Source organism: Astyanax mexicanus, chromosome 16, assembly GCF_023375975.1.
Source record: "Astyanax mexicanus isolate ESR-SI-001 chromosome 16, AstMex3_surface, whole genome shotgun sequence".
NCBI lineage: Eukaryota > Metazoa > Chordata > Actinopteri > Characiformes > Acestrorhamphidae > Astyanax > Astyanax mexicanus.
This window is the reverse complement of record NC_064423.1, coordinates 9,066,112-9,088,921: the sequence shown is the minus strand read 5'-3', so window position 1 is coordinate 9,088,921 and position 22,810 is coordinate 9,066,112. Positions and strand designations below refer to the sequence as shown.

General features: G+C 39.9%; 1 protein-coding gene across 2 annotated transcripts in view; it reads right to left on the bottom strand.

Moving 5' to 3' along the window:
* The window catches only part of dagla (diacylglycerol lipase, alpha), a 58,855-nt gene that overhangs the window by 6,381 nt on the left and 29,664 nt on the right, over nt 1-22,810 (bottom strand). The window contains exons 4-20 of one of the 2 annotated variants that reach the window (XM_022669484.2): nt 22,493-22,594; nt 21,404-21,542; nt 20,882-20,953; nt 20,057-20,144; nt 19,285-19,419; nt 17,460-17,537; nt 16,632-16,756; nt 16,389-16,539; nt 14,876-14,959; nt 14,685-14,762; nt 14,404-14,484; nt 14,159-14,301; nt 12,160-12,228; nt 11,437-11,509; nt 10,601-10,806; nt 10,252-10,378; nt 1,869-2,032 (exon numbers count right to left, since the gene is read on the bottom strand). In XM_022669484.2, coding sequence (XP_022525205.2) covers nt 1,869-2,032; nt 10,252-10,378; nt 10,601-10,806; nt 11,437-11,509; nt 12,160-12,228; nt 14,159-14,301; nt 14,404-14,484; nt 14,685-14,762; nt 14,876-14,959; nt 16,389-16,539; nt 16,632-16,756; nt 17,460-17,537; nt 19,285-19,419; nt 20,057-20,144; nt 20,882-20,953; nt 21,404-21,542; nt 22,493-22,594 — 1,915 coding nt within the window. The remainder of the gene's footprint in view (nt 1-1,868; nt 2,033-10,251; nt 10,379-10,600; nt 10,807-11,436; nt 11,510-12,159; nt 12,229-14,158; nt 14,302-14,403; nt 14,485-14,684; nt 14,763-14,875; nt 14,960-16,388; nt 16,540-16,631; nt 16,757-17,459; nt 17,538-19,284; nt 19,420-20,056; nt 20,145-20,881; nt 20,954-21,403; nt 21,543-22,492; nt 22,595-22,810) is intronic. The other variant, XM_022669485.2, reaches the window with a different exon arrangement.

The following is a 22,810-nucleotide window of genomic DNA, read 5'->3' as shown; positions in this document are numbered from 1 at the left end:
TGGTAGAGAAATTGAGGGAGGGCAATAGAGCGTGGAGCAAAGGAAATCAAAGCAAGGAGGATTTAAGTTAATGAAAATAAGTAAAAGGGTGCAGAAAGTGAGAAACAGGGAGACAGTGAAAGAGAGAGAGACAGAGAGGGGGGGGATTAAAGTAAACCAGAACAGAGTGAAAGAGTGGAAATGAAGGGATGTGTGGCAGAATTGGACAGAGGAGTAAAGCAGGAAGCGAGGAGGGGAAGCGAGGAGGGGAAGCGAGGAGGGGAAGGGAGGGAGGGAGGGGAGAAGGGAAGGGGGCAGACTGAGTGATTGGAACACGGATTCATCTACACTACCTACTGAACCAGAGCGGACGGGGGGGAAACTGGATACTACCATAAGTGGTGCTGCGGTGGGCGAACGAGAGTGAGAGAGTACAGAGTTACACACTTCCACTGGTATACACACACACACACACAAGTGACTGTGAAAAAGTAAGCTGTCAACTGGTGGAATTTCTCTTAGTTGTGAGGTGTTATCTTGTAAGGTTGATTGTTCTTTAGCTTATATGGGACATGGTCGAAGTCTGACCTGCCAAAACCATGAGGCACAGACTCACAGCATGTCAGTGTAACAGGAAACACTCTTTGCGTCATATCTTTAAAGGGCCCATTTCTAAAATTAATAATTATTTTCATATTTTCAATTATTCTTACTTTTTACTTTGTTACCATTTTTAAACATATGATCCCTTTTCCGCCCAGCTCCTGTGACAGGCATGATCAATCTCATCTCAAAAGGCTGCAGGTTTTAATTCCAGCCGAGGAGAAGAACATTGATTACCAAACACCTTAGAAAATTTAGACAAAAAACAGAGCATTTACATGCAGTACCTCCACCATGTTTTAAGCCTACAACAGCTCAGCACTGCCCATTCACACTGAAGCTTTGTGAGTGTTTTAACCGGGTCTGCTTTTGAGTGAATCGCAATGAAGGGCAGCCAATCAGAAGAGAGCTCATCTACTTTATTATTTAAGATTTATTCATTTCATTATAAACAAAATACAATTTTACAGAAAAAGAGATTCTAGGGGATAAACAATCGTTATGTGAAAATGAAATATGGCTGTTTTTGATTGGTTGTCAATTACCAAGAATTGGTAATGGTAAGGGAAACAGGGAAACAGAAGTGACGTGATATGTGCGCTTTAAATTAATCAGACTTTGATATAGATAATGTGTATAGATGCCTATGGCATCATTCAGTGGTGAGTTCAGAGGCAAGTGTGTGATGATTGAAGTGAGCACCATGCTAACTGGTGTACATGTGAACCAGTTGTTAGATTGTTAGCTTTATAGATTGTAAGATTAGATTGTTAGCCTCAAGAGATTCTGATTTTAGCTGATAGACAGACACTTTACTGATCCTGAAGGAAATTAAGTAAAATACCATAGACTGTAGATGCGTTACAAAGCCTAGGCTGTAGCCATGAATGGGGGCGGGTCCTTAGTAAGGTGAGGGTAGCCTGTTGGGCTCATTAATGGAGCAGTCTTGCAAAGCATTGTGGTGACATCACCAGAAAAATGCTAGCCTGGTTTGCTTTAAAAGCTGGTCAATTAGGACACATAATCCACAGTACAGCCATCTTATTCGCCCTATTGATCACCCTGTTCAATACTCAGGACCCCACAGGATAGATCACCACAGATGAAGCTGTAGGTAGGAGTGTGCAACAGAGTGGAGGACAGTGGGTGAGTGGATATAAACATATGCTTCTCATGGGATCAGCCTTCTATGATGTAGCAGCCCAGAAATGTAGTGTTCCTCAGCTGCAGCCCAGGCTTTGTAACTGTGCTACGCTAAAGCTGTGGCGTTTAGAGACGGGACTGACCGCACGCTGCTGTTTCTGCGGTGGTGTGCAGGCGGTGAGGGCTGCTGGGAGTTGGAGGCTCCGAGAAATATGGTCTCTGCATTCAGGTCCACCTCTGTAGGACTGACCATGATCTTCGCCGCCGACAGGAGAGCCGTTTTCCCCTTGTTATAGTTTTCCAAAACCTGAGAGAGAGTGAGAGAGAGAGAAAGCTGTAATAAGCAAAAATTCAACGAAATGATGCAATGTTACTAAAGCATTAATTAAATCTCTTTTTAATAGCCACTGAGCACAGGCTTTACACACGCACATGCACACACACACACATTTTGAACTGTGTCAGAGCTGTGCTCCACAGCTTCACCAAGAGAGATTAAACACATTCACCAATCACTTACAACATTAAAACTGTGACGTGCGCTTCCAGTATAAATTTATCAGTGGCATATGTTTTTAGGCAGCGAGTAAACAGTCTGTTCTTGATGTGCTGAAGCAGGAAATTAGAGAAGTTCATCCTTGATGGGTCAAAGCGCACAAACCATCAGTATCATCCACAGCATCACAATCACCAGCAATACTATACAGGCCTAATCAGAGTGTAGCAGGATGTAAAAATAGGCTTAGATTTTAATGACAGTTATTGATTATTGGACAGTTACTGGTTACTGGAGGGATACTGGTTATTGGAAAAATATTGGAAAGTTATTGGTTATTAGAGAGGTATTGGAGAGGTACTGGCTATTAAAACGTTCTTGGTTATTGAAGAGTTAGTGGTTATTGGAGAGGTATTGGCTATTGGAGAGATATTGGAATGTTATTAGAGAGTTATTGGTTATTGGAGAGGTATTGGAGAGTTATTGGAGAGGTATTAGAGTTATTGATTATTGAGGAGTTATTGGTTATTTGAGATTATTGAAAAGTTACTAAGGAGTTATTGGTTATTGGAGAGTTATTAGCTATTAGAGAACTATTAGAAAAATATTGGACAGTTATTGGTAGTTGGAGATCCTTGGAAAGTTATTAGAGTTATTAGTTATTGGAGAGTTATTGAATATTGGGTGGTTACTGGTTATTGAAGAGTTATTGGTTATTGGAAAGTTATTGGGAAGCTATTAGAGAGTTGTTGGTATTGGAGAGTTATTGCTATTGAAGAGTTATGGGAAAGTAACTACAAAGTTATTGGAGAGTTATTGGTTTTTGGAAAGTTATTAGAGAGTTATTGGGAAAATAAGAAAGTTATTGGTTATCGGAGAGTTACTTATGGGTTATCTGACCAAATGATTTTTTCTCAGTTTGACAGTTTCTAAACATCTAAAACAATAAATATGACCAATATGTCCAGTTATGGAATGTATAGTCTATACTGGACAACAAATATTTATCCGATCAACTGAGCAATCAAATCAATTAACCAGTCCTCTTCATGCCACAGTCACATCAAAACCTCACATTTACAATATGGACCCTTGACAGATCATAACACACCTTCAAATAGTGAGAAAGTATCTCATGATTGTAACATATCTTGTAATTATGAGAAAGTCTCTCAGTAATTATATGAATAATTTGTTATTATAACAATTATAATTATCACAAAGCATCATGCAATTATGAGAAATGTACAATGAGATGTAAAGTAAATTGTATGGACGTTTTGTAATTATGAGTAAAAAACATATGGCATTTCAAAATAACAGAACTTTTACTACCTAGGAAAACATCTCATTAATATGACAACTGTAGTAACTACAATCTTTTATTATCTCATAATAAAACAAAAAAGTGAGATTGTGTGTAAGAAAGTAAGAACACACAAACACACACACACACACACACACACACACACACACACACAAACACATCGTGAATGAAATAATGATATGTTTATTAATGTTGATTAATTAAAATTGTAAACAAATCCAAGGATCAATAAACATAACGCTGGACCCATTAGAACATGTTTAACACAGAAAATCAAAAACACAAAAACAGACAAATGTAACAGAGGCCTGCAGGACAGCACAACTTCATAATGCTAAAATAACAACTAAATAACACCAGAACTGATCAGTCAATCCACGCTGAGTCCGCGTCTGCTGTAGAGTTGATTGTTAATGTGTAAGGAAAGAAACTTGGATAATCGTACAGTTATACTAGGGATGAACAATAAGGTATTGTGTTTGTATAGTATTAGTACTGTGATTATGTAGAGAAGGGCTATACAGATCACAGTATTTCAAGACATTTTCTTAATACATATATCAGAACAGAATATGTTTCACATTAAAGTTTGGGGTGCACAAAGCCACATTTAAAATGCCAGCAAAACCAGTTTTAAGAATAAACACAAAATCATGTACATTAACATTAGTGTTAATACCACCAGCACAGTTGTTCTGCAGGCTGATGTAACAGAGTGAGCAGTTAGTTGTTGCATTAGCAGCAGTTGTAGATGGAGCTTTCAGATGAAGGCTTTGTTCCCTCATTACCACACTGTGTAATGAGGGAAACATGTAAACATAACACAGTGGGCACATCGAAGAGCAGAACTGAGGTCCGGTCCATCTCAGCTTACCAGAACCAAAACCGAACGTTACCCTCAGTCACCACCAACACCACCACCGAGAGTGTAAAGCAGTGCAGTATTAGCTCCCAGTGCAAACACACACACACACATACACGTACACACGCACACACACATACAGTGTATGATTTCACCTACTCAGCATTGGACAGGCTGTTAACTACAGAGCAAATCAAAACACACAGTCTCATCGAAACCTAAAACCATATATATATATATATATATATATTTTTTTTTTTTTTTTTTTTCACAAGGAACAGACCAATAAAAACAAATAAATTGATTTTATTAATGTAATACAATAATATATATATATATATATATATATATATATATATATATATATGTGTGTGTGTGTGTGTGTGTGTGTGTGTGTGTGTGTTTTATATATATGCACACACTAGTGCATTTAAAAGTTACATTATTTCAGCAATTCAGTTCAAAATGTGAAATTCATATATTGTATAGATGTATTACACACACATTGATTTTAAGATATTTAAAGTGTTTATTTATTTTATTGTTGATGATTATGGCTTACAGCCAATGAAAACCCAAAAATCAGTGTCAAAAATCAGAAAATTAGAATATTATATAAGACCAATTGATACTTGGCAGTGTGCCAAGTCCTGCTGGAAAATGAAGTCCACATCTCCATAAAATGTATAAGATAATATTTTGTGGGAAAAAACTGCACTGATTTTGGACTTGACATAACACAGTGGACCAACACCAGCAGATGACATGTTTCTCCAAACCATCACTGATTGATGGAAACTTCACACTAGACCTCAAGCAGTTTGGACTGTGTGTCTCTCTCCACTCTTCCTCCAAACTCTGCTCCCTTGATTTACAAATGAAATGTAAAATTTACTGATGGTCAGTGATGGTGTTGATCCACTGTGTTATATAAAGTCCAAAATCAGTGCAGTGTTTTCCCACAAAATCTTACAGCACTTCATGCTTCCCTCTGCTAATAACTTTTATGGAGATGAGGATTTCATTTTCCAGCAGGACTTGGCACACTGCCCACACTGCCAAAAGTACCAATTGGTCTTAAATAATATTCTAATTTTCTGAGATACTCATTTTTGGGTTTTCATTGTCTGTAAGCCATAAGCATCAACAATAAAATAAATAAAGTAGATCACATATATATATATATATATATAATAAATAAACAAAAATATATTACTCTGTGTGTAATACATTTATGTAATACATGAGTTTCACGTTTTGAACTGAATTACTGAAAAAAAGTAACTTTTCAATGATATTCTAATTTTCTGAGATGCACTAATATATACTTGTGTATCATTATTACAAGCTTTTCTTACGACCGTGGTGCAAATCTGAGAGCTGGTGAAGACCAACACTTAAAGAGAATGAAATAAGACCCGTAACTGGAGAGGGAGAGATGGCAGAACCACAGCAGATATAAACAAGGTGTTAAACCTGCAGTGAACAGAAGAGGGCCAACAGAGCACCTAAAGAGAGGGGTGGTTAGAATGGAAAGAAGAAAAATAAGAATTTTGAACACCATCACTGTCGCAGTGAATCTCCAGAACAGCAGCTTTACAGAAGAGAGAAATTACTTTCTTTTTTTTTTTGCAATGCAACTTACCATAAAACTATTTTATTCCAATTCCAACAGTTGTAATTTTCAAATTCTGTCAGAAAAATGAAAAACCACAACAGAGGTAGAGTAGAAGGTTTTGTTGGAGACTACATTATCACCATGCAAAATACCTCTGACCTGATTCTCCCTATTTTCTCCTGTAAAGGCACTGCTTTGGAGATATGAGGTTTATGTTCCACAGTGAAGATCCACAGCTTTGCTCAACATTTAGTACACAACCTATATATAAAAGACTGAATGTTCCATCTGAATTACAGCAACCAGTGTAAGGGGTGGAGCTCAGCTGCTGTAGACTGAACGGGTGGATGTATGTAAAGGTGATGGGTTTGCTGAAAATGGACCGGATTTGCAGTTTGGCTTTGAAGCATTTAAACCTGAAATAATATTTATTCAGTATGTGTGTGAAATGTCACAGGTTAGCATAAAGAATGTAGACAGGATGTAGATTTTCTGTCACAAAAATTATATTATCGACTTATTACTCTCTATATGGACATTAATATCTCTGACCTTAATATCATCCATTGTGTTTTATTGGATGTTTGTTTCCAATGAATTAAATTTATCAATATTTTAGCCATCTGCGCAATCAATAATCAATAATGTGCCTTCTTGTTCACTGTAAAGTATACATCTACCAGTCTATTATTAATAAAATGTTCCTCGTCTTTTAAAAGGGTGTCACTGCATCATACTCATGTTCACTATACTATTCAAAATATTATAATCAGTGGATATTATTACAATTATTTTTCTGCCAATATATGAATCTTAATAAAAATTTAACATCATTGAAAAGTTACTTTATTTCAGTAATACAGTTCATTAGGGAGCATGAAGTGCTGTAAGAGTTTCTAGGAAAACACTGTTATATCAAGTCCAAAATCTTACAGCACTTCATGCTTTCCCCTGCTGACAATCTGCAGTTAATACATCTATATAATATATTGTCGCTTTCCAATGAAAAACACTTATCTCCAAAACAGCAATTTTACAGGAGAGAGAAAAAACCTTGTAAACTTTCAATGGAAATCAATGTAAAAATAATTAATTTCAGGTCATTTTGAAGAGTTTCTATTGGTCCGTTCATCAAGAAATTTTGGCACAGTGTAAGGGACAGTTGGTGTTTTCAAATATTGTAATAAACTAAAAATCGACAAAAATGGAGTGTTTTTTATAGAACAGCGATGATATGAGTTTCACATTTTGCTCTGAATTACTGAGATAAAGTAACTTTTTAATGATATTCAACATTTTTGAGATGCACTAGTATTTTGCCTAAAAAAGTTACTGTGAAAGGAATAAGTGACTATAAAGACTATAAAGTTTATAATTGCTCTGTGAAGATTTTTCAAACTAGCAACAGCGGATATGAACGGAGACATTTACTGATGGAGAAATAGAATAGCCGTTGGTTAGTTATCTTTGGATATGTAATCATGAGGGTGCTGGAAGCGTTTTTGGCGTGTCTGAAGTATCTGTTATTTGGTGAGTCTCCTGCACTTCAGTGTTTGAGGGGTTACGTGTGACGCTGAGGGGAGAAGGTGAAGGTTGCTCCTGGTGTACAGGGATGTGGGTTACTGGTTCTTCAGAGTCTTCTGGATGTGGGGGTAAAGTGAAGAGACTGGAGATTGGGATAAAGGATTCTTCTGAAATAAGAGGAGTCAAAGGAGAATTTGGAGGAGGAGTGTGAGAGTCAGCCAGCACTGGAGGACCAACCTCCTCATCTTCTACCTCAAACTTGTCTGAAAGGAAAAATGGGTTTTCCAGCACCTGCAGAAACACCAAAACACATTACTGCAAACGACACCTGGACACGAAGAGAAACGGACGGACAGACAGACGGACGCAGGGACTTGCGAAGGACACTTGTGCTGAGAAGAACATGGAGAAAGGAAGAAGAAGAGGGATGAGGAGAGAAAGAGGAGACCTGTGTAGAAAAGCCCTTGAGACAAGCAAAGTGAAGGAAAGATTAGTGAAGAGCCTTAATTTAGAGCTGCAACTAACAACAATCATTTTCATATAATAACATTCTATACACTGCCTGGCCAAAAAAAAAATAATTACACACTCTATTACTAAGTTGGACTACCCTAAGCTTTGATTGCTGCACACGTTCACTGTGGCATTGTTTCTATAAGCTTCTGCAATGTCACAAGATTTATTTTAATCCAGTGCTGCATTAATTTTTCACCAAGATCTTGCAGTAGAGTCTGAACTCTGCACAAAGCCTTCTCCAGCACATCCCAAAGATTCTCAATGAGGTTAAGGTCTGGACTCCCTGAATCACTCTTTCACAATTCCAGCCCCATGAATCCTGGCATTGTCATCTTGGAATATGCCCATGTCATCAGGGAAGAAAAAATCCTTTGATGGAATAACCTGGTCTATATTCAGTATATTCAGGTAGTCAGCTGACCTCATTCTTTGAGCACCTTTGAGAATCCATGTAGTGATGTTTTTTGGCCAGGCAGTGTATGAGGGTATGAGAATTCCTACTTGTGGTCATCTGTTTTGTTCTGTGCTAACCAGACACAAGAGGGCACTAGTGGGACACTTGAAAATGAATGAGACCCTATGGAGCAAAATACAAATTACATATTTTTCAATTCTGCATAGACCAAAGGTATCTATACTCTCCTTCTAATGAGTGAATTCAGCTGCTTTAAGATCGCCCCATGCCGATACAGGAGTGCACATGTAGTTTGTAAAATCTCCATAGAAACGCACTGACTGAACTGCCTGGAATGATCTGGATCTGAGCAGCTATGGGAACAGGAGCCAGATGTCAGCTGTGTTTAAAGCTCCCCAGCACTGGGCTGTAAAGCAGTGGAGTTGCTTTCTCTGGGATTATGGAGCTTCAATGAGGTACTAACTTACCATTTGATATCAGTACCTGATGTACCCTCACTGATGCTGTGGTAAGGCGGAGAGCAAGCAGATGCTTCCTCACAGCAATGTTCCAACATCTAGTGTAAAGTATACACTGTAGTTCCCCCGTCATCTCCTACACTTTACAGTCTGTAAGAATGAGCCTGCAGAATATATAAATACAGCTCTGGAAAAAATAAGAGACCTCTTAAAAATAATGAGTTTCTTTGATTTTACCAAATTGAAAACATCTGGAATATAATCAAGAGGAAGATGGATGATCACAAGCCATCAAACCAAACTGAACTGCTTCAATTTTTTGCACCAGGAGTAAAGGCATAAAGTTATCCAAAAGCAGTGTGTAAGACTGGTGAAGGAGAACAAGCCAAGATGCATGAAAACTGTTATTCCACGAAATATTGATTTCTGATCTCTTAAAACTTTATGGATATGAACTTATTTTCTTTGCATTATTTTCTCATTTTCTGCAAATAAATGCTCTACATGACAATATTTTTATTTGGAATTTGGGAGAAATGTTGTCCGTAGTTTACAGAATAAAACAACAATGTTAATTTTACTCAAACATATACCTATAAATAGAGAAATCAGAGAAACTGATTCAGAAACTGAATTGGTCTCTTTATTCTTTCCAGAGCTGTATATTATATTATAATGTTCACCTACACTTCCTGCAGTCTCCCCTCATCAACATTAATTAAATAACTCTAAGCGCTGCAGCCCGACCTCAAACGCAAGCATCACACACCCACAAACACACATGCGCACACACACGTGAACTCGCACACACGCACATGCACAAAGAGCCCTGCAACACCAACAAGCTCAGTTCCAGCTTTGCAGAAAAGCCTTTATAAGAATCACCAATGCTGAAGCCCCAGCCACTCCACACTGCGCTCAGCGCTGAGCTAAATACAGTAAACGTGTTGCTAAGAGATTTGTAGATTTGCAGGTTTGCATAGTGTCTGTTTCTGTAATTCTGCCACATTGGAACTGATACTAATATTCTGTGTCCATGTGTGTGTGTGTGTGTGTGTGTGTGTGTGTGTGTGTGTGGAGTGGCTGTAAGTGCCTTGGTTCATCCAAACACCCACAGAGAGCTGCACCAGTAACATGATACTCAGAAAAAGCACACATCCAAACAAACACACACACACACACACGTCTACAAACACAAACATCCTCAAACACGTAAACGCACACTCGTGCACACACACACACACACAAACACAAAAATCCTCAAACACGTAAACGCACACTCGTGCACACACACACATGCACACACTTACCTTATTGAGGCCCTCCATCACCACGTGAGGCATGTGCTCATTCAGCATGGCCGGAGAGATGATGACCTCATCGAAGGCTTTATTATCACCCCATAAAGCCGAGTATGTGGGGTCTTCCTGACCACAGCTAGAGAGAAAAAGAGAGAGAGAGAGGGGGGGGGGGGTGTGTGAGGGGGGAGAGTGAGTGAGATATCAAATACCAGAAAAGTCATAGTTGTTGCTGAATGAGTTGTTAATACTATTTCCATGATTCTAAGTTGCAGTTCAAAAGGCATTATGAGTCATTGCTCAGAATAGATTATTAATGTCTATTCAGGTCACATTTCTGCCGATGCCCTCTGTCTCTCACCAGGTCTCAGGGGGGTGGTTGTGGACCACGTGGATGATGCGGCCGGGCAGGTAGAGGGGGGTGGAGGCGGACAGGGCGATGCTCAGGTCACTGGGGTGTAAACACAGGCGGGAGTTGGAGGGAGTCACACCCTGAGAAGGCGGGTCATCTTCCATCGGCAGCTCAGTCTTAGGAATACACTTAGTACCCCCGACAATAATCCTCCACTGAGAGAGAGAGAGCGAGAGTGAAAGAGAGTGAAAGAGAGTGAGAAAGAGAGTGAGAAAGAGAAAGAGAAAGAGAGAGAGAGAGAGAAAGAGATCATTAGAGATGTGTATACCTGGCTGAGGCAATAAGGGACTGTATCCTGGCGTATTTTGAACTGGTGCAGCGTAGGGCTGAGGAGAATGTAGGAACTGATGGATGTGATTCACTTGAGCGTGCAAGAGTGCGTATAATTGTGTGTGTAGTAGTGAGGTAGAATATCCACTACTATACTCTATGTCTTCTGAAGGCTTTTTTTTAGGACCAAACGGCCTTTATAATAAATATAACAAACAGAATGCACCCAGCATTGTTAGCTTACTATTCGCAATTGTTCTCTCATCATAAAATAAAAATAAATATATTTTAGGCATTGGCGGCCTGTTTAGGGTGTATACTGACTTCCGCTCGATGCCGGCTGGGATAGGCTCCAGCCAGGCACGACCCTGATGGATAATGTGGGTACTGACAATGGATGGATGGATGGATGGATTTTAGGTATTCATGGAAAAAGACATATTAGTAGTAGTCTAGAATATCCCAAAAATAATCTCTGTCATGTGTGATGTGTGCAAATGTGTGGGTGTGGCTACCTTTGGCTTATCACTTTTCTGTAAGACTTCAAGCAGGTGCCGACGGAAACCCTCAAGCTGAGAAAGACCAATCCTAAGAGAGTACAAAACACACACATACAATTTTTATATGGTTAAAATGTCAAAGCCAACAAACGAAATACATCAGTTTCTTCTGACAAAATACATTTATTCAGATATTTAGAGTTGCACACATTGCTGCACACACAGCTTATTTAGTCCCTATAGTAGAAAAGTACTGCCAATAGAATAGGACTCTCTGGAGCAGATTAACCGATCACGCCTAATGCACTGAAGGGCATTCTTTGGAATTATGGAGTTTCGTCCAATACTTCTTGATGTGATGAGGTGGGGAGTTGGGGATGAATTAGGGATGAGGTGGGGATGAGTTGGGGAGTTGGGGATGAATTAGGGATGAGGTGGGGAGTTGTGGATGAATTAGGGATGAGTTGAGGACTTGGGGATGAGTTGGGGATGAGGTGGGGAAGGGTTGGGGAGTTGGGGATGAGGTGGGGAGGGGTGGGGAGTTGGGGATGAGGTGGGGATGAGGTGGGGATGAGTTGGGGAGTTGCTCCAGCAATGCTCCAAAATCTAGTAGAAAGTCTTCCCTTGGCAGTAGAATGAAATGCATTTACTCACTCAGTTTTAAAAACTGAAAATACATGTACAGTGTTCAGAGTCTCCTGTTTCTCTGTGGTTCTGATGATATTCTGAAGAACTCACCTGGGCACAAGGTCTTTTCCCAACACCACCGATGTCACAAATTCTTTAGAGTACTCCATAGCATCCTCACTGTAACACACACACACACACACACACAGGTTATTTAAGTGCAATAGGATTTTCACAAAACAAAAACTCTTTTCTTCTTTTTTTCTGCTTTTTTTCGTCAGCTCAGTGGATTTTCAGGTTTAGTGACTGAGACTGCGTGTGAATGTGGAACTGAGGAAGATCTGGTTAGATGTGACTAATTACTATTCAGACCTGAAGGGCAAAATTAGATACACATCAAAGTCTAATTTGCCAGTCTGAGATACTTCAAGCCCAAATTAGAAAACACAGGGACAGTATGGAAAATGTGGAAATAAAGCACAGTTTCTGTTCCTTATATGTATTTTGACTGTTATTGCAAACAGTATAAAATATATATCATGATTTATCTGCTCAACTTAATTTGATTTATTAATAAACATTCATTCCTGTATTTCAGCCCTGAAACACATTCCAAACAAAGCACTGATAGTAAAGCATTTAGCACTTATCGTATTTTTTGTGCTATAAGCTGCACTTAAAGTCCTTTATTTTCCTAAAAATAAATATTAGTGCGCCTCATAATATTCACCGTTTTCCATTACTTAGCTCAGCTTAGCTTTACAGGTCTTGCCACCCAGCCACAAAACCTGCTGAATTAGAGGGAAAATATGGCAACACTTACTAGCGTTACATAATGCGCCTATAATCTGATGCGCCTTAAAGTGTGAAAAATATGGTAACAATGTTTTCATTTCTTCTCACAACAGATTCCTGCAAGCCCATAGAAGTCAATGCTGCTTCTGGAAACGGTTAACCTAAGCTTTCCTCTTCGGACAGTAAAGTTTTCATTTTATTTTTGATAGTTCTTGATCCAGTGCTGCTTGAGGGATTAAGGATCTTGAATGTTCATATTATGCTTAAGGCTTTGCCCTTCACAATATGCAAATCGTTTTAAGGAAGCAACATATTTTTTTTTTTATTATTATTTTTTTTTAATTTTTCCCATTTTCTCATTTCCCAACTCACTCATTAGGACTCCCTCTATCACTAGTAATGCCCCAACACACCAGGAGGGTGAAGACTAACACATGCTTCCTCTGATACATATGAAATCAGCCACCGCTTCTTTTCGAGCTGCTGCTGATGCAGCATTACCGAGCAGCCAGTGCGCTTGGAGGAAAGCGCAGCGACTCGGTTCCGGTACATCAGCTCACAGACGTCCTGTGCTGTGGACCGTAGGATTGATATGGGGAGAGAGCGCCATCTACCCAGAACGCGGGACCTCTCTGTGTTTATTAATAATTTAAATGAAGTTTAGCATTAGGTTTAGATTAGGTTTATACTGTCTGCAATTAAATAAAAGTCAAAGCAAATGTAAGGAACACTCCATTTTTCAAATTTGCCTACTGATTTGTGGTTGTAAATAATTAAAGGACAAGCATTCTGAATGCTGTTCTCACAGTCACCACTCACAGAACGCCAATCACATGTGAAGTAATGAAAAGATAAATACAGAAGAGAAAAAAAATGATTGCTCAGAACTTTGAACATGAACATGAACCATTTGAACATGACCCGATCAAAGTAAAGTTTGAACACACGGAGGATCTGACTCCTCTGCACAGGGGCCCGCCATGCACCGTGCCACTCTGCATTGCAAAAAGTGCTTTATGGATGGAGACGGAAGGTCTTAGTGGGGTCATTTAGATAAGCCCCCATAAGAATGACTCTATTATACACTCTTAATGGGTTTTCTCATCATTTTTTCTTTCTCTTTGTCCGACTAAGTGCGGCTCATCTAAACACTGCCATCAGCAAACTGACAAAACAATAGGAGAGGCAGCGCGCGGGCGAGTCTACCGAGCAACATTGCGGCATAATGGATGGCATGTTGCCTAATATCCATTTGCCCGGAGCGCAGCGTGAAAGCTGAGAACGTGAAGAGCATCTCCAACGGCTGGAGACTGACCTCAGGAGCCCACCGGGCGGAGAGTAGGAGTAGCAGTGCAGGGTGGGGTACTGTGGGCGGAGCAGGAAGGAGAGAATGGCGGCGGTTCCGGCACCGAGGGAGTGGCCCACGATCACCAGCCCGTAATGCATGGTTCCTTTACTCTGTGAACAATAAAGGAAAGCATTAGAGCAGCATCTCGAGCTCAATATTACACTTATCAATATTACAAATAAACTGTATCACCCTGCCAAAACCACACCCACCAAATCTCTCCCAAAGGCCTGAGAGAGGATCATCTCCTGCTCCAGCTTCTTCTTAATGTACTCTGCGGAGTAAACCATTCCCTAACAGAGAGAGATTCAGCACATTAATCCGGTCTGCTCTGTTGCAATAACACACGTTTACATTTTCACAGAAGACAGAAGTACAAGGGCTTCTAGGCGTGTGTTTGTTTGTGTGTGTGTGTGTGTGTGTGTGTGTGTGTGTGTGTGTGTGTGTGTGTGTGTGTGTGTGTGTGTGTATGTGTGTACATGCCCGCACATACCTTATGCCCGAGCCAGACCCCATGCTGTTCCTCAACGGGCAAACGCTCTGAATCCCCAGTGAGATCAGTCAGAGCATCCTGAGAACAACATAAACATAACTGTCAGCACTGGAAGATGGTCAGGTGTGTGTGTGTGTGTGTGAGCGTGTATGTGTGCACGTGCGTGTGTATATTTGTTAGTGAAAGCTCACTTTAGGTGACAGTGTTCCTCTGATGCTGATGACAACTTTCTTCTTCCCATGATCCACTGCTACAAAGAACGGTGTCTCATACACCTTTAATAACAAGCAGAGAGTATAATAGTTAATCTATTAATCTATTTTCTGGTTTATTTTCATAAAAAAAAAAAAAATAAAATAATAATAATAATATATATATATATATATATATATATATATATATATATATATATATATATATATATATATATATATATATATATATATTAAAGTCAAGCAAGCACTGGATGTTAACCTACACAGATTTCTCTGGTAAAACTGTTTATTTTGGTAGGTAAAGTGTTTCTGTTTATTTACAGTAAGCTTTCCAGTACTTTAGCACGGTTAGCAGCAGCGCTAGCCGTGGTTAGCAGCAGAGCTAGCCATGGTTAGCAGCAGCGCTAGCAGCGGTTAGCAGCAGCGCTAGCAGCAATTAGATCTAGTCAAATACTGCCTGACAGCTCTACACCGAAGACCCTGAGTGTTCAGGTAAGCCAGTGTGCTTTTAACTAGCGGTTTGACCCACGTAGGCTACAGTCCAATATACTCGCCTCTGAACGGCAAAAGAGTTAGCGCTGTGGTTAGCGGCTAATGCTAATACTGTTTCAGCCTCGGTGCTGGAGAAACTTCACTGAAACTCCTTTATAACACTGTCCTGCAGTGGAGTGCCTTTACTGCTCCTTAATACCTTATTGCGCCTTATAGTGTGAAAAATACGGTAATAGTAATAATACATAAAGTCCCAATAGTATTAATATCCAGAATAAAAAAGTTTTAAAGTAGTGATGAAATCCCAATGCAGAAATGAACAAAAATTATAGTCAGCACCAAAACACTCTAAATATACCAAAAAACTAACTAAATGTATTATTTTATTATTATTTATAAATAGTACCTGAAGTTTAAATCTACACTGCACAAGTTATTGTTATTATATTATTATATATAGAACATTTCATAAATATCATCACACAATATTATATAATACCTCAAAACTTACAGAAGTGTACAAACTTCTTTCAGGCCATTAAGAAAATCAATTTAATCCTCATGTCATAGTGCAGTGTATGTAAGAAGACCTGTGATTGGTTGGCTTTCTGACTTCCTCCAATCACAGATAATGGTGCTGTAATTGCTGCACTAATTAGTCCATGTTTAGGCTAAAACTACTAGAACTTCCTTTTCTCCCTTATCTGATGAGACTTGTGTAGGCAGACTGTCGGAGCTAAAGCAGAGCTGAATGTAAATTCTGTTATCATATTTAATCAGGGGGAGGGGCTTCCCTGTGACATTAGCCTTGCAGCTCCTAACTCGCAAATCTGACTTTCTGCTGAACAGTTTTCTCTGTATGTGACCTTAAAGCTACACTGCTGCCATAATTAACATCAGATTTATAGGCCCAAAACAGCTGGAACAGTTTCTAAACCAATAGAATACTAAACCAAGGGTTGAAAGGGTTAAGGTTTGGGTTCTGATGTTTCCTCACCGCATCGTGGCAGGATGTGTAGACAATCTGGACCTGTTTGAGGTCTCGGTCCAGAAACTGGCGACGGATGGCCAGAACATTACAACCACAGCAGTTATCCTCCTCTACTGTGACGGACTGAGAGAGACGAGAGCCAGATCCAGACGTGCAGCTGAGGAGGGAGAGACAGAGCATTAGATGATGTCTAAGGACCACAGTGACCACATGCCAGAGGTGAAGATAATCTGACGAGCTGAGACTGACGTGCAGGAGCTGAGCAGTCTGCAGAGTCCGCAGGCTGGTTTCCTCAGCAGGTACATGGGCCAGCCGTACGCAGCCATCGCGAACAGCATGTAGTAACACACCTCTTTATACATGGCCATTTCCGTCTGCAGGAGTGTGTGAGAGAAACAAAACAATCAGGTCATGTACCCTCAGTCTACACTGCACAAGCAATAACATGCAATAACATCTCCCAATATGTACTATTCTAATGTACTAGCACATCTAAAAAAAAAAAAAAAAAAAAAACGAATTGAAAACTTACTTTATTTCAGTAATTTAGTTCAAAATGTTAAACTCATATATATTATATAGATGTATTACATACAGAGTGGTCTATTTTATGCATTTATTTAGTTTATTGTTGATGATTATGGCTTACAGCCAATGAAAATCCAAAAATCAGTGTCTTAGAAACTTAGATTATTATATAAGACCAATTGACAGTATGCAAAGTCCTGCTGGAAAATGAAATCCGCATCTCCATAAAAGTTGTCAGCAGTGGGAAGCAGCAGAAGATGACATGACTCTCCAAACCATCACTGATTGTGGAAACTTCACACTAGACCTCAAGCAGCTTGGACTGTGTGTCTCTCCACTCTTCCTCCAGACTCTGCTCCCTTGATTTTACAAATGAAATGTAAAATTGACTGATGATCAGTGATGGTTTGGAGAGACATGTCATCTGCTGGTGTTGGTCCACTGTGTTATATTATCAAGTCCAAAGTCAGTGCAGTGTTTTCCTACAAAATCTTTCCCGAGTGTGTGCATGTGTGTGTTGTAAATAAGCTATGTATACACAGCCCTCACCGAGTTCTTGAGGTCCAGGTAGCGTGTGCTGCGTGTTACAGGCATTCCAGAGAGGAAGGCTAGAATATCGTTGTTTGGCTGAGGGAGAGAAACACAAACACTGTGATAGTACTTCTCATGCGTTCTGAGCAATTTGCACTGTAAATCTGGCTGCTGCTCCTCAGGGGGACGGATTCCTGCCCTGAACTGCCCAGTCCCTGTGGACATCAGCTTACGGTGTCTTTTACACAGAGGAAGCGTAAAAATGAGATTTGACGTTCTAACATAGACAGTTCTGCATCTACTGTAACAGTGTACAGGTACAAGCTGTAGCCCACCTGTTTCTGCAGCAGATATCAGTCAGCATTTTCCCCATTATTATTATTATTATTATTATTAAGGAGAAGCAATGGTAATGTAGGGGAATGTAGTGCCTACTGCGGTGTTCACCACATCACAGCCACCGCACTTTTATTATAGAATTATAAAATATAGAAAAGATAGCTGGACATTTATTTTTTGAAAATTATTTTAAATAAATACATTCAGTATTAAGCTGATGCTGCATTATCTCAATCACTGATAAAGAGCGAATTTAATTCAGGTTCGCATTTCAGTCTGAACTGAGGAACAAGCTGATCTTGTGCAGCAGTGATGTGGTGGTGGAGGTGCTATGGTGTTGTGTGTGGTGTGGTGTTGGTGTGATTTTGTATATGGTGTGGTGTTGCGGTGGTGCTGGTGGTGATTCTGATGGTGCTGCAATAGTGGTGATGTTGCGGTGGTGGTGCTGTGTTGCAGTCATGGTTGTGTGTTACGGTGGTGGTGTGTGGTGATCGATGGTGATGTTGGTGGTCGTGGTGGTGATGGTGAATGTTGCGGTGGTAATGGTGTTGGTGGTGTTGTAGTGGTAGTGGGGATGGTGGTGTGGTAATGGTGCTGATGGTAATGTTGCTGTGGTGATGTTGTTACGGTTGTGGTAATGGTGGTGGTGTTTCAGTGGTGGTGCTGTGTGGTGGTAATGGTGTGTGGTGGTATTAAATGTTGCAGTGTTGATGGTGTCAGTGGTGTTGTAATGGTGATGTTGCAGTGTGGTGTGGTGTTGCAGTGGAGGTGATTGTGGTTTTGAGGTGATGGTGTGTGTGTAATGTGGTGTGTGATACTGCAGTGGTGGTGGTGTGGTTTTGTACGTGGTATGGTGTTGCAGTGGTGGTGTGGTGTTGTGAGTGTGGTGGTGTTAAGTGGGGTGGTGTTGAGTGTGGTGTGGTGTTGAGAATGGCATTGCGGCAGTAGTGTGGTATTGTGTGTTATGTGGTGTTGCGAGGGTGGTGGTGTTGCGGTGGTGGAGTGGTGTTGCAGTGGTGTGGTGGTGAGTGTGGCATGGCGGTGGCTGTGGTGTAGGTGGTGTGCATAATGAAGTGTTGCAGCAGCAGTGTGATGTTGTGGTGGTGTTGTTGGGGAGATGGTGTGGTGTAGTGGTGGAGGTTATAGTGATGTTGTGGTGGTGGTGTGTGTGTAATGTGGTGTTGTGATCTGTGTGGTGTTTGGTGTGGTGGTGATGGTGTTGTGGTGGTGATGGTGTTGGGGTGATGGAGATGTTGAAGTGGTGGTGTTGCAGTGGTGTTTCTGAGGTTGACTCATGTCAGTATCACGGTTTATAAAAACAGACCAGCCTGTGGCTCTGTGGTCAGAGTTTTAAAGTCGGGCTGCAGACTCTGTCTCTTAAGGTGGACCTTAAAGAAAAGAGTTTCTAATAAAGTGGCCACTGAGTGCATATCCGCTCCTATGTAAACCAGCTTAATGCGGTGGCTGAACTCTCTGAACTTGGCAGAAGCCCATTGGTTTGTACCTGGTCCAGAATGGCAGATCTCTTGGCTCTCTGCCTCTGTCGGAGGAGCACCAGGCCAGCGATGATGTCACTGGGCACGATGTCCAGATCCCTGAAGAACTCCGCAAACAGACTGGCCACCTCGGAGTACGCATCCTGAGAAAACAAACACAACACAGCTTATTTTAGTCTGTCATTCACAACCACAACCGTTAAAGAGCCCATTGCTTACCATTTTTTCTTCTTTTATTTATTAATTTATTTTGTTTGTTTATTTAATTGCTTAAGACATTTTAAGGTATAAGATCACATTGAACACTCCTCTTCTCATTCAATGTGTTTTCTTTCTTTTTATGATGTCTAAATCTCAAAAACAGCAACAGAAGACAGATAAAACCTTCTAAACCTTCAAATTCATTTTGGAGAATTTCTATTGGTTCATTTATAAAAAAAAGTTTGACGCAGTGTAAAGGGATAGTTTGTGTGTTCATATTATGCAGTGAACTGAAAATCAAAAATGAAGATCTGTTTTTCTATTAGACAGCACTGATTTACATGTAAGGTAAATATTAGATACCCTTATCCACAGTGAAAGGGCTTCATTGTTTACTTCAAAATATCCTGTGCTAGTTTGTAAAGACTAGAATCAAAAAGATGCACCAAACTTCTATAATGTTTAAATATAAAAGAGACTCTTAGCAACTCAACAAAACAAAAGATGAGTCGAGATTTCTAAACTATTATCCTAAATAGTTATTATATGAGATTATACATATAAAAACTGTGTTCTTACAGACTGAGAGTCCTGCGCTCTGGTGCAGCACATAAAGAACCTCAACCTCCGACTCCAACTACTGGCTTGCCCCTCCTCCAACCTGTGCCTGAGAGAGAGAGAGAGAGAGAGAGAGAGAGAGACGGAGAGAGAGAGAGAGAGAAGGAGAAAGAGAAAGAGGGAGAAAAGAGGGGGAGCAGGGTGGGAGGAGAGAGAAAGAAGGAAGGAAAAAAGGGAAGGAAAGAAAGAGGGGAAAAAGACAGAAAGAGGACAAAAAAGGAAGAAAGAACGACAGAAAGACAGAAAAGAAAGAAAAGGGACAAAAACACAGAAAGAACACATAAAAGAAGTAAGAGAGACAAAAAGACAGAAGACAACACAAACAAAAAAGAAAAAAAAGAAAAGAAATAATAAATAAATTATAAAATAATATAAATATTTTTTAATAAATAAAAAAATCAAGTACATTTTTTAAAAGAAGAAAAAAAGATAAAAAGGCAAAAACAAATAAATAAAACAAAAAGAAAAGTAAGGAACAGAGTAAAAAAGGAAAAAAATCCAATATTGGATAAAGAAAGAAAGTAAGAAAGGGAGAAAGAAAGATGGACGGAAAGTAAGACGGAAAGAAAGGAACGGAAACAGAAAGAAATAAGTAAAAGGAAAAAGAAAGAAAGACAGAAAAGGCAAAAGAAAGACAGACGGAAATCAGAGAGAGGGGATGAGTGATGAGAATGTGATCAATACAGCTGGTACTAATGATATGAGAGCAGTACAGTGCGATACAGCGAGCCGTGAGCTCAGGTGATTATCAGGGCGGCGGGCGGAGGAGCGAGCCGCGGGGTTTACCTGAGCGACAGAGTCAGAGGAGTGTAACTTCGGTCCTGGAGAGCCAGAGTCCAGCACAGGTTTGGGATTTCTCTGCTCAAACACACATTTAACTCAGGTTTAGTGGGCGTGGCTGAGCAGGAAAATCACCAAACTGTGCTGAACTCTGACCATCCGAGTGTTTATTTCAGCTGAGAGTGTTACAGGCAGGCAATATGACCATATGTAGGAATTATCATGATACTTTACGTCATGATACTCTTCTCTGAGTGCATGATGGGTAAGGTCAGCACTTCTTCTAAAACTTCCTTCTTATATTAATTTATTTATATTTGTCACAGCACTGATGCTCCTCTACTGCACTGTGTCAGATCACAACTTCTGAAAATACTCAGAAAAACGTTAATATCGTATAATGAAAATACCCAATGATACAATTCTGCCATATCGCCCACCCTTACAGTGCATATAGTGTGTACATGTGTGTATATTGATTGTAATTGTGTATTTCAGTGTATAAGCTGTAAGGTGGTAGTGGTTTACCTAAGCGTGTACGTTGTCAGGTTACGTTGTCGTCGGCGCGTGGCTTTTAGCTTGACAAATGTTCGGCCCGTGGGGTCAAATGTGCACATCATGGTGAAACACACACTGAAGATAACCAACCAGTTACACACCACGATTCCTGTAACACACACACACACACACACACCAGTTTATACAGTGACTGATGTTGTCACAAAGCAGTTTTACAGAAATGTGATTGCAGGACAAAGAATCAGAGAAAATAATGAACATAAAATACAGAACCTACAGTGAGCAACGTAGGAAAAAAACCCTTAGAGTTGGAGGAGGAAGAAACCTTGGGAGGAACCAAGACTAACATGTACCTTCTACTATCACAAGTAGTACCACAGTAGTAGTATTACATTTACTATTAAATGTAATATCAAGGCTAATATATAGGGGTGCCCATCCTCCTCTGGTCAGACAACCTTTAAATCAATGTTAAAAAAGTAATTCTACATCCACAGGTCTAATATATTCAGGTAAATAATATCCACAGCAGTGAAAGCTGTTATAAAATACCTAGTTAAGGTTGGTTCATACTTCAGCAGTGTAGCCTGTGCAAGGACCCTACACAGCAGAAAGCATGTTTTTGGCACTGCATAGCTCTGCAGTTTATACCATGAAGACGGGAATGAGTGGGAAGCTCTGCGGAACAATCACAGCTGCTGTTTGATGCAGAAGTATAAATTGACTTTTATTAAAATGGATTAAAATCACACCCCAAAGCTGATTATTTAAACTAGATTAAAATTGATACATAATCATTAAATCAGACTGTAAAGATTACACACAGACTGATTAAAATGACTCAAGAAAAATACCTCCACAATTATTAGCCAGATTAATAAAGATAAATACACCAGTTCGGTCTCTGCAGGACTTGGTTGGTTGGTTCTGATTTGATTAAAAATGAAAGTGAAAAAAAAAAAATACACTGTTTTCAGTAATTTCTCATTAATTCCACCTTTTTCCCCCATTTATTCCTCCTTCATTCTCTCTCTCTCTCTTTTGCATAAACACCACAGAATGCTCTAATCTCTCTCCACCCCTCATTCATTCTCTTACCCAGAGCGAGGTTCTTGGCAGTGTCATCAGAGCAGGGTTGGTAGTACTGCACCAGCCAGGCGATGCCGACCACAGCGTACACCAACTCCACCAGTAGGATGGCTGTAGAAGATTAGTTCATTATTAAGAATAACATTTCACATAATGAATCACCATCACATATCGCTTTTTGTAGCAAGTGCCTGTATACAACCTAACCATGCTGGCCAATGACGTCTTAATATGTCTCAAAACATTTATAAAATAAAAAGCTTCATAGCGGAGGCATGTTCGGTGCACCATTTTAGAAAAGTTAGATGTACCATTTTAGTTCAAAAG